The 16,494-nt window shown below is 38.1% G+C and overlaps 1 protein-coding gene and 1 non-coding gene across 2 annotated transcripts; one reads left to right on the plus strand and one right to left on the minus strand.

Annotated features, from left to right (window-relative positions):
• Window positions 1–6,307: 6,307 nt before the first annotated feature.
• exosc9 (exosome component 9) lies at window positions 6,308–15,265 on the plus strand. The gene is made up of 12 exons (XM_072669894.1): window positions 6,308–6,456; window positions 7,912–8,006; window positions 9,006–9,125; window positions 9,968–10,070; window positions 10,996–11,133; window positions 11,894–11,976; window positions 12,754–12,886; window positions 13,841–13,929; window positions 14,295–14,441; window positions 14,753–14,892; window positions 14,986–15,049; window positions 15,143–15,265. Exons 1-12 carry the CDS (start codon window positions 6,391–6,393, stop codon window positions 15,171–15,173), a joined length of 1,209 nt encoding a protein of 402 aa, XP_072525995.1. The 5' UTR covers window positions 6,308–6,390; the 3' UTR covers window positions 15,174–15,265.
• Window positions 15,266–16,411: 1,146 nt separating this feature from the next.
• trnai-aau (transfer RNA isoleucine (anticodon AAU)) lies at window positions 16,412–16,485 on the minus strand. The gene has a single exon. It is a non-coding gene; the product is annotated as a tRNA-Ile (tRNA).
• Window positions 16,486–16,494: the final 9 nt, after the last annotated feature.

The raw sequence follows: 16,494 nt of genomic DNA on the forward strand, positions 1-16,494 counted from the left end.
TTTTGTTCAACTGCATGATTTTTTTTTTTTTTCCTCATTCTGCTCTGATTGTTTTGTTAGACACATTTTTGGTAAAGTGATTTTGCTGTTGCAGGATTTACACACTTGGCCATAAGCAGGACATTGTTTCTGTTTCTGTTCATAACCACATCTGGAGGAGAACAGGAACTGTGTCCTGTGAATGTGTGTTCTGTTTTCTGTTTCTTCTATAGGTTCTTCCATCTGGCGTCTGGACTGTGAAGAAATGTGGCTGATCATGATAGCAGGTTGCCTTCTCTGAATTCTCACCTTGTCCCACATGTATATGCTTGGCGGGGTCTTTGTCTGTCATAATAGCTTTCCTGCTTGAGTTGTCTTCTCTGCAGCTTGTCTTGAATCTGTATTTTGCTTTTCTGCTTTGAATGTCCAGTATGTTTGGATTTGGGCCCTCCTTCCATGGTCATTGTGTGTAGTAGCTGCATCTCTGGATCAGTGCACTGACTTCAGACAGGCTGGGAATAAACTTGGAAAGGTACTGAATCATGACCATGAATCCCATAAGTGCCTGCTTGTTTTCTGGTGTAGGCATGTGTAGAGCATATGGCCAATGTACCGGATTTGTGATGATCTGATCTTGCACTTGTTTTTGTTGAGTTTCAGGTTCCACTATCTTTCCCTTTTCAGCACTTGGATGAGTCTGCCGTCATGTTTCCTCAACCGTTTCGCCCCAGACTAAGATATCGTTTGTAACGTTGACAACACCTTCCAGGCCTTCAATAGTCTGCAATTGACCTTTGAAATACCTCTGAAGCTGAGGACACCCCAAAAGAAGGTCAAAGGAATCTGTATCCTCAATGGGTATGTTCAATGTGCAGAGCTTGGAACTTTCATCATGAAGTTTGATCTGCCAAAATCCTCACCACTGTGACCATGCTGCTTACCCAGTCGTTCGGTTCATGCTGTTTGGTGATTACACCCCTTTTCTCCATTTTGTGTAGCTCATCAATGATTGTTGTCTTTCAGGGCAATCGGGACTTTTCTTGGTGGATGAATCACTTGTGAGACCGTGGGATCTACTTGAATGTGGTGATGCCCTGGTAGGAATCCAAGAACAGTGAACAGATCAATGTCTTTCAGAATGTCATTTTACTGTGATTCCATGCACTCTTTTAACCACACCTAACATCTCCCATGTCTCACGTCCTAGTATTGCCGGTACATCACCGTCAACAATATGTGAAAAAGTTTAGCATTTTTGGCTTTTGTGTTCACAGGTGAGTGGTAGCTTTCCCAACAGAAGGACCTACCGCTAACGCTTGTGGGAAATCCTTACTCCAGACCCGGTCCTTGGAGGAATCACTGTCTCCGTGTTTAGCTTGTTCTTTCTGCTTTCTATCACTTTCTAGCGCTTTTCGTCGTAACTGCCCTGGCGACGTGCGGAAAGGTGGAGCCTTGTACTTTTTCAGACTCCTCAACAATCCCACTCTCTGTAAGAAACAGGTAAAACTTCAGTCTCCAATTTTTGACGAGATTGCCTTGCAAGCACAGTGCAAAAGGTGTCTGCAGCTGTGCCACTTGCTTGTGTTCTGCTTGAACCGTGTTGGGCTGCTGTGTCCTGCATGACAGTTGTTACGCTGCTGTGTTCTGCTTCAATGAGGTCAATTAACTGTGTATAATGATTATGCTGCTTTGTTGTGCTTGAGCGGTGTTACAGTGCTGTTCATATTCATATAAAACCTAAACCTTTACTTCATTATTATTTTTTTCTTTCATTTCTTCTCTCTCCCTCATGTGCTGAGCTGCCCCCTGCTGTCTGCGGGTGCAAGTGCATTTGTGTTTGACTGCTCTTTCCTACCCTGTCCTGCTGTAACCCTTCTAAAAAGTTTTTGCTGTGACCCCCCCCCCCCCCCCCCCCTTCCTATAACCCTATGTGTTTTTCTCTCTTTCCCATGTGTTCAACTGTTCCATCAGCAGACCTGGCTCTCTCCACCACCCTCCTGCATGCTGTCTGGTTCTGGGGCCTCTAATGGAGTCATCTTCACCTCACTGCATGGCTGTGCTTGTGACCGTGTACCTGCATGGACTTTAACATTTCACTCATGTGTTCATCTTTTTATGGCTTGACGGCACATTGGCCATATTCCCTTAATTCCGTGTTTTATTCCTGTTTTGCTTTTCATTGTGCTATCTGGTGTCGCCCAGAGGAGGATGGGTTCCCTTCCTCTCGATCTGAGGGAGTTTTTCTTGCCACTGTTGCCACTGGCTTGCTCAAAAGAGGCTTGGAGCCGGATCTCTGTAAAGCTGCTGTGTGACCACATTTGTTGTGAAAAGCGCTGTATAAATAAAATTCATTTGAACTGAATACTGTATTCTGAGTTATGCTCCTCTATGCTGGTTATGGAGTGTTATGCTACTGTATTCTGGTTGAAAGAGTACTGGTACTGTATTCTATATCAAAATAATTATTCTAATGTCTTCTGAATGAAAGCGTTATGCTACTCTGTTGTGAATGAACAGTTTCAGGCTACTGTGTTCTGTAGACATCGTTACACTACTCTATTCTGGTAGAACAGTGTTCTGTTACTGTGGTCTGTAGGAAAGTTCTGCTACTTTTCATACAGAATTTAGTAGCATAGCTCTGAATACGGGATACAACAGTGTTGCATTTTCAAGGAATGGAGTTATGCAAGGCTCTATTTTAGGACATATTACATGTTACCACTGGGCTCAGTTATAAGCAGACATGATGTTAATTTCCATTGTTATGCAGATGACCCACAGCTCTATATATCAGCCAAACCTGATGATAAATTTAGTTTAAAGAAAACCGAGGACTGTGTAAAGGATATAAAACTCTGGCTGTCACATAACTTCCTTCTTCTTTACAGTAACAAAACCCAGGTTCTCCTTTTAGGTCCAAAAGACACTAGAAATAAACTATCTGACTTAATTTTAGACTTAATGCTTCCATTATTCCTGGTCTAGCAGCTAAAAATCTTGGCATCACATTCGACTCAGATCTATAATTTGAGCAACATATAGCCAATTTTAGTAGGACAGCCTTTATGCAGCTTAGGAACATCTCCAAACTAAAACTCCTAATCTCTACAGGATGCAGAAAAGCTAATACACGCTTTTATTACCTCAAGGCTAGATTACTGTAATGCACTTTTGTCAGGTTGTTCCAGCATGAACCTCAATAAACTTCAACTAGTTCTAAATGCTGCGGCCAGGGTCCTTACTAAAACTAGAACATTTGACCATATCAGTCCAGTTCTATCAGCAACCTCAGCAGGAGGAAGAGGTTATAAAAACCTCTAAATTCTGGAATAACCTTCCTGATAATGTTTAGGGCTCAGGCACAGGTTCAATCTTCAAATCTAGGCTGAAAACTTAGCTTTTGGTAATTAATGTTTCCCCTTAGATAAAGGTTGTAGGTCCAGGGGTTCACTGACACAGGGAATTGTAGTATACTGAGATGCTGGAGCTGTCGTCTCACTGCTTGCACCCAATCACTCAGCTTTTGTGGAGCAGATGTACACTAGTGTTTCACGGTGCTCCCGTGTCTGTGTTACCCTCTGGCTAGTGCTTTAGAGTACTATGGTCACCTTATTGTCTTGTGTTTAGTAGTGTCTAAACTTAGAGGTATCTTTTGAATTTTTAGCCTATTCAAACTAGATGAGGTTTTTCTTGAGTAAATAGCAAAGCACTTTTGTAAGTCGCTCTGGATAAGAGTGTCTGCTAAATGCCGTAAATGTAAATGTTTTAATTAGGCTTTTATAGTCAGACCTGCTGGAGTCGTCTTTCGTAATTGGGTCTTGGAGAAAGGGCCAGTTAGTTTTACCAAAATACCCAACAGTTTGTTTTTGCTTGTGTTTTTTCTTGGAAAAGTCACCTTTGTGAACACTGGCAAAAAAAAGCAGCATGAACTATGGTTACTTAACAATTTATAAAGAAATGTAAAAGAACAAAAATAATGAACACTCCCCCTCCCCTTCGATTTCACTTATAAAATAAATAAACACAACGACGGCTTCTGTACTCGAGAGTATAATACAATCTCTTTAATAGTCAGCCTCAATTTCACTCATTATTAAGGACACAGAAGCCATTCAGTTGTGTAGAAAAGTGAACATCTATTTAGTGAGAAGAAATCCCTTTGATCTTGACCTGTTGCAAACGACACATTTTTGTGGCTGGCGCTTGGATGCCATCGTGTGGCCAATCAGAGAAACTGCAACGTTCATAAATAGATGCCCATAATGACAAATTATATGATTTTCAAAACTGTCTAAATTGCCATATCTAGAACAGTCTACTTAATCTGCCTCGACTCATTTCTCATTTAAAACCATCACTAGACATTACCAACATTAACACTTTACTTGGAAAAGTCATCTTTGTGAACACTGGCAGAAGCTGAGTGTTTCAGTGAACTGTGGTTACCTTACAATTTATAAAGTAATCTGAAGGAAAGAACACTCTCCCTCCATTCGAAAGTTTTATAAAGCAAATACATACACACACACACACACACACACACACACACACACACACAACCGTGGCTTCTGTACTTGAGAGCATAACACAATGTTATTGATAGTCAGCCTCATATTCGCTCATCATTAAGGGAATAGCTGCACGGCGGCGTGTTCCTGCCTTCTGGACCAGTTTCTCCTTTGTTCTCTTGCTGATAATTTCGCTTTATTTACCATAACCCTCTTAACTTAGTCTCTCTGAAATGCTGTTTGCCTTGGTGCTACCCTGGCCCGAATATCCACATCCCTGGCTTCAGTGCTGTAGTGCCCTGGAGCCTTGCATTGATTTGTTCTCTGCAGGATGATGCTACACATGTATTGACCGTTATTTTTCATTTTAAGCAATTTCTTCCTTGCTACTTGACTAGGAAGGTTAACCACTAGACTACCGTAGAGAATCAGCTAGACAACTACAAGAGAATACTCCAGCTAGTTTGTACAGAGGTACCTGTAGTTACTGAATAATAATTCTTAGTGTGTAACAAGGCATATTTACATTCACCTAACTTTGCAATAAGCCTTTTTGCGTTAAAGGGTTGAAAAGCCACATGTATTATTTCTTTTTAAATTACATTTTGTATAAAGTTATTAAAAGCAATTGAGGAAGGAAGCACTATTTTTTGCACTAGGACTAAAGTCCTATAGTAGCACTACTATACACTAGGGTATGACCTAATAATGTAAAATAATGTAATACAAAAGAAATTGTATTTTCAACCAAAAAATACATTGCCTTTCTTATTATCCATTGAGACCAATGTATGTGTTGGTGAGAGACCATTAAAACCATATGATCTATTTTTCAGCTTCTTTTTTTGCTTTTTATTTCAGTATATGGTTGTGTGCTGGTGTATATGAAAGAGAAGTGCATATTTACAATTAGAAAAGACGGTAAGACTGACTTAAACAGTCAGATAGCATTCTGGGTCACTGTGTCCTAACACATAATGTAAGAAACTGGCACTAATTAAAGGAATGGATAACATAAAGAGAAAAAAAAATATATATATATATATATATATATATATATATATATATAATTTTTTTTTTTTTTTTTTTTTTTTACTATTAAATTAATCAAGCAGCCACAACGCACAGGGCAGTGACCCCTGCTGTATAGTAGCAGGCCTGACAGAGAGTCCATGCTAACCCTCTCCAAACACTAGGCTTTGGACCTGATTCCCCTGCTGTTCTGCTGACTACACTGTAGACAACCTTACTAAAAACAAAAATATGCCTTTCAGTCAAACAACAAATGACTTAGCAGTAAAAACTGCTAGAAATTTAAATAGGGAGTTGTGCAGTTTATGGATAAGTCCCAATGGCATTCAATAGTCATTATTTTGTCTAACACAGCTTAGACTGACCTGTAATCATTGTGTGCTACTGTTTTGACTAGGGTTCACCTACTGCTCAGACAAGCACACCTCCCTACACCCATTAGAGTTCTTTGGAAAGACCCGTGTAACATGATTCAAATGTAAGATGCTCTAAATAAGAATGTCAGCTAAAATCAATTATAATAGTAATTTATAACATGTATGTAATTATCTGTATATGTTTGGGGAAAAAGTGGACAACCATTTTTTTTTTGTTTTCTTGTTGAGCAGTTTTTTTTAATATTGTTTAATATTAACTATAGGTCCTAAACAAAAAAAATAAAATATGTATAATGTATTATTTTAGTAAATAGGGATTAGGGAGTCGTTTCACGAATGGGCGGAGGAGCAGGCAGGCTCGTAATCACTGTGCGCCATTGTTTTGCTACTCCTAGGATGACGCCATCAAACCGCGATGAAGAGAGCAGCCTGAAGGAGCAACGTGACCGATTCGTTTCATAAAGTGTGATATTTGCTATTATCGGGAGGTAGAGATGAGGGAAACACCTCTGTCAAACTGCGAGAGAATCTTTCTTCTGAAAGCCATCGAAGAAAAAAAGGTAGGTCCGCAGGGAACGTGTTTATCTAACAGCAATAAATGACCAGCATGGCATCCGCTGTCCTCAGCGTTTAAACACTGTTCACGCAGACCCGGTCTAATAAGAGATGTAGTACCTTTTATATTTTTATTTTCACACTTATGTTGCGAGTGTTAACCGATTTATTGAAAACACAGATGTGCAAATGCAGACACACACAGCTTGTCTCGTCCCTGTAGAGAAGTATTACCAATATAATATTCTCTGAAACAGAAAAACATGAACTTATTGGCACCATGCCTAATGTCAGGCGTAGGCTATAGGGGTATAAATGAAGATGATGCTCCATCCAGGACTTTTGGGATGAGTTGGTGATGATGTGGTCTGGTGATCATCCAACATCCTGACCTTACTAACGCTCTTTGCACTGAATGCAGTCAAATCCTCACAGTAATGCTCCAGAATCTAGTAGAAATCATTCACTGGGCAGTAGAGACAGTTACTCCAGCAAAAGCTGAATTCACTTTTTAAAAAGTTGTTGTTTCTCTAATACCCTTGATTTTGGTCAAAACTGTGTAAGAGCAGGTGTCCCAGTACTTTTGTCTTTAATGTATCTTTCACTTAGGTGACCTACTGTCTTCAGAGATCTGCTTGTGTTACTTTTACCCCTGTAGTGCTGTATTGTGTAGGGCAGTGCAGATTAATTTATGTAATGTATTTCATACAAAATTCATACAAAAAGTGTTTTACTTAAAGATAATCAGAAATAAAAACAGTATAAGAACATTAAATAGGTGTGAGATCATTTAGTGGTTAGTTCAAATTATGTGTAGAATACAAGCTAAAAGCTGTAATAATGTAATACCCTGTAGTCTAATATTTATTCCTCTGTCTAATATTACTGTAGTTTAATTCCCTGCCTAGGCCAGTACACCACACTACACCAATGAAAGGCTGCATGTGCATGACTCCAAACACTACACACACCTACCTTTATAACATGATTCAAATATGTCAGTTTGAATGAGAACCTGATTTACGCTGTAAATGTACATTTACATTTACATTTATGGCATTTAGCTGACGCTCTTATCCAGAGCGACTTACAAGGTTACTTGTATTACAGAGGAGGGCCAATGTAGTGTTAGGAGTCTTGCCCAAGGACTCTTATTGGTGTAGCGCAGCATAGTCACCCAGACCGGGAATCGAACCCAAGTCTCCCACGCGGTGAGGTAGCTCATTAGCAGTGCAGTGGTATTATCTGTTGCGCCACACCAACATAAATGTATGTTTAAATGTCGTGCTAATCTATAAAATGTATGTTTCACATACAAAAAGCTAAGAAACTAGTTGCCTCATTTGATTTTAGCATAAGTACATACGTAATCTATTATTAATTAATATATTACTCACATAATTTAGCAAATTACCACCAAAATTGCTTCATTGTTTTGTTGTTGTTTTTTTTTTTTTAAGCGCTTGGATGGAAGGCAGACCTACGACTACCGCAATATAAAAATCACATTTGGCACAGATTATGGCTGCTGTACAGTCAGTCTCGGCAAAACAAGGTAAGTTACTTCAGTTTCGCCACGGATTGTACCTTGTTAGTAAGGTTTATATAGGGATTATATCCAGCACCAACCTAACACTCCTCACTCTAATGTTCCCTGCTGATAATGATGAAATTATCTTTTGCCCCAGTTGTGGGTTCAACCTTTTTTTTAATAAACTCATGTTTCAGATCAGATTCAGCTTGACAGCAAATGGGCATTAGTATTTTTACACCTTATAATGGGGGGGGGGGGGGGTCATGTATATAGATGAGCCAAAATGTTAAAATAAAATGAATATTATTGATTATCTTGTAGTCTTCATCTGGGATGTGTGTTAGACAGTCAGTCATCATAGTCGACATGCAGATGCAGATAAATGGTCAGAAGTTAATACCTGAGCGACTTTGAGGTCCAAATTGTTCTGGCCAGATGACTTGGACCATCTTCCAGTATGATATGTGTTTGTGATGTGCAACTGGTCAGCTGTGGTGAGTAACTACTGACTGATCAAAAATGAAAGAGAAATACCTTGTGTCACACGGTGCATCACACAGCATGCACAGCTGCAGACCAGTCAGAGTGCCCATGCTAACCCTTGTCCACCGCCAAGTGCCTATAATGGGCACACAGGTGTCTGGACTGGACCTTGAACTGGACTGGAGTAGTGGAAGAAGTTTGCCTGGTCTGATAAGTCCTGTTTTCTTTTACGTCACTTAGATGACTCGGTACAAGTGTTCCGTTTACCTGTTGAAAATGTTGGATCTGTATCGCATGCACTTCACAACTGACAGCAGTTAAAAGATCTAATGTTTGTTGAGGTCTGGTAGAGTGAGCTGTTTTGGTGGTACACAGATGACCACATTCTTAATGTTTTGGCTCATTGGTGTATAAATAACATTTAATAGACATTTAAAATTAGATGCATTGTTACATTGTGTCAAAGGCCTATTAATGCCCTCTGGCAAGATATGTTGTAATTTATGTATCTGACTCTGACTGTTTGTGTCTCTAAAGGGTGTTGGCTCAGGTGTCATGTGAGCTTGTGCCACCCAAAGATTCACGTCCCACAGAGGGCATCATGTTCTTTAATCTGGAGCTGTCTCCCATGGCATCACCCGCCTTTCAGCCCAACAGGTTTGTATTCCCACACAATTCAGTGTATATCTTGCATATCAAATAATTCCTTTTTTCTGGGGTTTGATACACTATATGGACAATGCTCATGTACTGTGTTTTTGTTTTCCAAAATCAAGGGTATTAAGAGTGTATACTGAATTTGTTGGAGTAAATAGCTCTAATGTCTAGGAAGGGATTTCTGCTAGATTTCGGAGCATTGCTGTAGGGATTTGATTGCATTTAGTGATGAGAGAGTTAATGAGTTCAGAATGTTGGATAATCACCACCCTAACCCTCCTCATCCCCAATTTCCTGAGCGCATCCTAAAAGTATTGGAAAGAGCACCATCATTCCAGAGAATGCAGTGTCTCTCATTGCTCATTGCTGAAGGGGCTTTATACCCCTCTAACTCCTTGCTTGGCATTAAGGATGGTGCAAATAGGTTCATGTGATTTAGAGATTCCCAGTTGTACAGTTGTCTGTACTTCTCTACTGGGACTAGACAAGCTGTGTGTGCACTCACACATTTGTGTCAGGAATGGGTACAATGTAAAGTAGTTAAATGCATTCATTAGAGTGGTGTCCACAAATATTTGGACATATAGTGTATCTAAAAAAATATATATATTTGATAACTATATTTTAAAAATGCTATCAAAAATGCACTTCACTGTGTTTAGTTAAACAGGGCCAATTATGCTCTCCTTCTGCTGAAACAATTAATCAGTGTTCTTTAAGTACTGATTATGTTCAGGATATACATAGAAAGGTATCACAGTGCCCAAGCCTGTTTTGGTGTCTGTTCATTTCTGAATGTTGGAGTTGTCTTTCTTCTAATGTATCTGTTTGTTTGTCTATAGGCAGTCTGAGTTGTTAGTGACACTGAACCGGCAGCTGGAAAGATGTCTGAGGAACTCCAAATGTATAGACACAGAGTCTCTATGTGTTGTGTCAGGAGAAAAGGTAACACCCACTTGCTATGCAGGGAGTTATCAAATCTTTATACATTTGTGCTTTGATTACTTTTAAAATTAGTCATCCAGTCATATGTCCAATGCTGGCCTTTTTTTTTAGCTGCCAGTATCATTTCAATATAATGTAATTTATATGAAAATGCTATGCATTATTGCATACTTTTCATTATTGATATGCTTTTTTGTTTTGTTTTGTTTTTTTACTCTGGGTACTATTGTTTCATTAATTAACTTAACAAAACATAATAATGCCTTATGCAGAAGCCGTATCGCCCCAATCCATGGTGCAAAATATGTCAAAGTGTGCCATATGAACATTATAGAGCCTGATGTTTTTTTATTATTATTATCATCATTTGATTTCATTAAATGATTGATCAGAACCTTCATTTAGATTACTCATTAGGTTTGTCAGATAATCATTGCAGCCCTAGGCGGTCATCATTAGTTTTTCAGATTAAATAAATGCAGCCACACAGACTAGTTTGACTAGAGGTTAACTGATTCATTTTAATTTAACTAATAATCGTATTAATGATTTAGATATAATCCATGTCAAAAAAATACTAGACCATCAACTGGTGGATGATATGAGCAGACTGTTCAAAAGGAAAGAACACAGTTGTTTTTAATGGTCTTAATTTTTGATTACCTGTAGACATTTAGATACATTTTTGTTGTTTAAAATGAATTCAGAGTTCTTGAGCAAACAGAGACAAAGTGGATGATAAGAGTTAAGTAAGTAAGTGAAGTAATAATAATGTTTCTTTATGTTTTTACCTTTTTTTTTTGTTACAAGTTGTTGGCAGTATCAGCATTATATATTGGCCAGTGGCCCCATGCTTTCTGAGTATCGGCATCAGCAATTGATAAAAGGTCAGTACTCTTAACTGTCTTGCTGATTTGGTTGGCAGGTGTGGCAGATTCGGGTGGATGTTCATGTGTTGAATCATGATGGTAACTTGATGGATGCTGCGAGCATCGCAGCCATTTCTGCACTGTGTCACTTCAGACGCCCAGATGTGGCCATCCAGGGCCGAGACATCACAATAGTAAGTATGAACTTAAACACTGGTGTGTCTTGGCTCTGTAGGCAGACCTACAGTGATTACTGCAGTATTTAATTGGGCTACAATTTGGGATTTGGTCACAGACAGATTAAGCTACATGTACTACATGTTATCCATGCTACATCCAAGCTACATGACCAAGGTCTGAAATTATGACCGCCATCTGAAGAAAAACATCTGAAGAAAAACAATGCAAACTGAGTTATAATAAAATTATAGGAGTAAATAAATTTGAAAAAAAAGGCTGGAATTAGTGGTGGTATTATGTAAATGAGTTTAACCCCTTGAACTTTTTATTTAATTATTTATTTATAAACCTGTTATTGACCAGTCAACATTAACTATGTGTTTTGAAAACATAAATACAACTTTAGTGTATTAACTGGCTACTGGGTTCACAGCTTTAGCAACTTTCAAGTGGAGAATCCACAGTTACAGATTTGTATAGTGCCTTTTCTCAGAATTGTTCTTAAGAATAATAAAAAAGAAAATAAATCAGGTCAATTAAAAACAAAACATTTTCAGTGATGTAAAATCCTTATTTGGTTGCAGACTAAATAAGTAATAAGTATGAAATAATAAGTATGAATGTAGAACTGTTGAACTGAGGTTCACAGAAGGTCTGTGTATATAGTCTATTAATCAGCTTTTTAATCCAGAACTCCAGACCTCATAATAGACTTTATGGTGTGACCTTTGTTTAATGTATGTTAAACATCTGATGTGCTCTTTTTGTGTGTAGTTCAGCCCAGAGGAGAGGGATCCTGTTCCGCTGAGTATTTACCACATGCCTATTTGTGTAAGCTTCGCTTTTTTCCAGCAGGGGTAAGAACATATCCTACAGTTTAGCAGTCAAATCATATATATATATATATATATATATATATATATATATATATATATAATGTTATCGTAAGGTCATGTGATACTACTCATAGTAATCTTTGGTGTATAATCAGATTTACGCCCCTGACACTACAGCTAACTACATGCCTGAATTATTATACACTTGTCATTACATGGCTGGATTGGTAAAATAATATCAGATAGACTATGCATGCCAAAGGAGACCATAGAAAATGCATTGCATAGCAAAAGCAGAAGAAGCAGCACCGTAAAGACTGAATGAAACATTGATAATTTATAGTTTCTGTTCTGTTGTATTAGACTGATGTTCAAAATGTGGGAATTTAAAGTATTGTTTTCTATAAAAACATAAATTGGTAACTGTGTTCCGAGTCCATGAAATCATCACGTTAATGAGGACACAGTCAGTTTATAATTGGTCTCTACCTGTAAATCATTTAAAAAGGTTCACCCCTTAATTCATGCACTATTTTATGTGCATGATTTTTTTAATTCATGCACAGGGCGGCTTTGTCCACGTAATCTTTGAAGTAATTGGCTGATGGAATCACATTTACTGCCAATGCTGCAATTAAGTCAAAACTGTACTGCAGTAATTTAGTTAACCGTCATCTGTCAGAGGCCTACTGTTTACGTAATTGTTTACAAGCTATTAATAATTGATATGATATAAAATTAATACGAATTTAGATTTTTTTGTGGTGGTTATGATTATGACCTCTCTCTTTTCTGTAGCACATATTTGCTTGTGGATCCTTGTGAAAAAGAGGAGCTTGTCATGGATGGTCTTTTAGTCATTGCCATGAATAAACACAGGGAGATATGCTCTGTTCAGTCCAGTGGAGGAATCATGCTGCTGAAAGACCAGGTGCGAATGTGTCTGACATGTTGAATTTTAATATATACTAGGTTTATTTAGGTGCACATACGTTTGTACCTAGATTAATTGGGCCGATACTCCTATTATGTAAGTGTACTTCATAGGTTCACAGTTAGTGTTCTAATGTTGAGATTAAATTAACTGGCTAAAATGTGGACAGTGCAGTGCCCTTTGTAATGTCTGGGACAAAGACACATTTGTGTGATAAACCACAGTTTAAAATGATGAATCACACATAACTAAAGTACACTGTTAAAAGTCTAAGATCCTTGAGGAAATTTCTTATGGTTCTTCAGTTTGAAACTGCTTCAAGAAACCTTCGTTCTTCTTTAAAAAAAAAAAAATAAAAAATAATAATAATAAAACTTTTCTTGAAGGTTCCTCCACAGTTTCAAATTAAAAAAAAAATTCCAAAAAAAGTTTAAGCTTTTAACAGCGTACACATTCCAGACTTTAATTTACGGGTATTTGCATACATTTAACTTTCACATGTGGAAGTTACAGCTTTTTGTCCACACACTTTGCTTTTGCCATCACTCTGATACAGGTTCATTTTAACATTATAGTGTGCTGAAATGGGGGGGGCTGTGTAAAAAAAAAAAAAGTGTTGTAATTTCAATATGGTGAAACCGGATTGAATACAAACTGCAGATTGCACAATTAAACTGTGTCTTTGTCTCGAGTATTATGGAAGTCACTGTGTGTGATATATAATCTCCATATAGAGGGTAACAGAGCATTTCCTGTACAGGCTGCAAATATTTGTTAATTTTGTTATTACTGTACATGAGCTATTTCAATGTCCAGTTGTGAAATGTGAATGGAGGAAATTATTTATATATATATATATATATATATATATATATATATATATATATAAATTCTGAAAGAACTGTAATTGACACATGTAGTTTATTAGTGTGTGTATTTGTATCTGTCCAGGTTCTAAGATGCAGTAAAATAGCCAGTGTAAAAGTTTCAGAGATCTCCGAGCTCATCAACAAAGCCTTGGAAAACGACAAGCGAGTCAGGTATAGTGGGTTTGTAAACAAAAAAAAAAGGTAGTGTAATTAACTTACTGACAATGTAAACTTGATTCAGTGATATGAATAGATGTTAGAATTGTGGTCTCATTCATTTATTTGGCTTTTGAATGCTATGAATTTTGGTCTTTTGATTAAGATAAATGTTTAAAGGTGGAAGCAAGCATGGGAAATGTTTGCACTAGATTGCACATGATGATCGGGCAGTTGTTCAGACTATCATGATGAATGGACCAATAAGATATGTTTACATTTATTGCCACGGTTTTATTTTCCTGTAAATTTGAGAGTTGCAGAAACAATGTTTTAAAAGATGCTTTTCTTTATATTTCATGTTTCATATTTGTGTATAGGAAGGAGGGTGGCAGGTTTGGCTTTGCTGAGTCAATACCTAAAGAGCGAATCACAGCCCTGAAAAGTAAGGAAGCTCTTGTAGAGGTTACTGGCATCCAGGAGATGGCTGAAGAAATTGCAAACAAAGGGGAAGCTCCATCTGAAGTGTATCCTTTTGACTTTGCCTTCCTCCTTGTATGCATTTTAATTCTCTTTCTTTAAATTGGGACATCAGTTTATGTTTAACCTGAGATGACACTCATGTATGTATTTATTAAAGCCCTAAGCAACTCATAAGCATAATCTTTTTCATTTATTATTAATATTATTATTATTATTGTATTTATTTATTTGTTTGTTTTTAAACCAGGCTTTTACTGACTCAGTTGATATACCCGCTACAGGGATCAGGCTGTCGTGTGCTGGTGTGTGGTTCACCATTTCACACTTGTGTCATTGACCCTTGACCCTTAATCAGGGTGCCCTCCCCTATTATCGTTGCTGCTGGAACAGGGCACGTGGGTGAGGGGCTCCAGAACACCTGGGGTCTGGAGGAGGAAGATGAAGGAGAGGAGTGGCAAGGCGTGACCGATGAAAATGAGGAGAAGAAGAAGAAAGGTACGGCGTGTGCATGTTTGTTTCTGTATATATTATACATCTGTCTCACTTTCTTAGTGTATCTGTGTGTGTGTGTTTTTTTTTTCTCTTCAGATAAAATGATTGTGATCTCCGACAGTGAAGAAGAGGAAGTTGTGGTTCTAAATCCAGAAGCACTGTGTGTATACTCATCTTTTGTATTATTCACATCAGGAGAACATGTCAGGATATTACTGCATCAGTCTAATATTTGCTCAACTTTCTTTCAAAGGAAATCCAAAGGCAAACGGCCCAAACACTGAAGAGGAAGCAGAATATTATGAATGATGGAAGCACGCAGGCACATTGACAAACTGTTCTTTGTCTTTGTCAAATAAATGTATTTTTTTAAACACACTGGAGAAGTGGTCATTCTGCCAATCTGCATTCTGTCATTACATATTCAGTACAATTCAGTCACAAATGATCTAATCATGTGAGGTGGGTGAAGTATCCCAACATAACCCAGACTCAAGTTAAAAAGTGTCTCTGAACATAAGGAAATCACTAAGTTATTTATATTTCAGTCAATTCAGTCATAATGTAAATGGGTTATAAATGGGGTAATCGTAAAATTTAGCTTTACTTCTAAATGAATGAATACATCATATTAAATCATATTGATGGTGGGGGGTGTTGTTTCTATTTATAAGTCATTTTACCAATATTCTGATTCACCCAGAAGCGCTCGATCATTTCTGGGTGCTCAGATACCCCTAAGTAAAGGTGCACGTATTTGTCATTGTACTATGTACAGCGAAATGTGTCCTCTGCATTTAACCCATCTGTGGTAGTGAACACACACACATACACACACACACACACACACACACACGTGAACTAGGGGCAGTGAGTACACACACACCCAGAGTGGTGGGGAGCAGAGAGGGTGAAGGGCCCAACAGTGGCAGCTTGCCGAGTCTGGGAATCGAACCCACAACCCTGTTATCGATAGCCTGGCGCTCTAATCGCTAAGCCACTACTGCCCATGGAGATGCACTTTCCTACACAATGTTTGTGTTACCACTGCTTTAACTCCTCAGTTTGTCAGTGTAGTTGATGTACTGAGGCAGGGGTGCCGGCATGTGGTGTGAAATAATGACCGGAGTCAAATTATATACTGAAGCTAACTTTTTATACATATATGTATCCATGTATCTCCTCACATATATATATATATATATATATATATATATATATATATATATATATATATATATATATATGTTTGAATTTCCTATCACAATATTATGACCAGCCCCCTGTTCTTTATTGGTCATTGGTCTGGACCACTGCAGGACGGGTATTATTTGGGTGGTGGGTGAAAAATGTAAGCTGCCTCGAGCGTCTAGCCAGTGAGGTCATGACGCTCTCCAAGCTACATGTTGTTACAAGACACATAAACATGCGTAGCCACACTGACGAGAAAAGAGCATAATCGGATGTAAATAATGTGCTGAAGTGAGTTTAACCGCGTAGAGGAGACAAAAACAAGTCCTCCTGGCCCGTACGGGGATCGAACCCGCGACCTTGGCGTTATTAGCACCACGCTCTAACCAACTGAGCTAACCGGCCAGTTGTACA

Source organism: Salminus brasiliensis, chromosome 24 (genome assembly GCF_030463535.1).
Source record: "Salminus brasiliensis chromosome 24, fSalBra1.hap2, whole genome shotgun sequence".
Taxonomy (NCBI): Eukaryota; Metazoa; Chordata; class Actinopteri; order Characiformes; family Bryconidae; genus Salminus; species Salminus brasiliensis.

Coding starts and splice junctions, on each gene's coding strand:
- exosc9 (XM_072669894.1), top strand. CDS start 6,391: ATGAGGGAAACACCTCTGTCAAACTGCGAGAGAATCTTTCTTCTGAAA. Junction 10,071..10,995: donor GTGTTGTGTCAGGAGAAAAG/GTAACACCCACT, acceptor TTTGGTTGGCAG/GTGTGGCAGATTCGGGTGGA. Junction 14,893..14,985: donor TGAGGAGAAGAAGAAGAAAG/GTACGGCGTGTG, acceptor TTTTCTCTTCAG/ATAAAATGATTGTGATCTCC.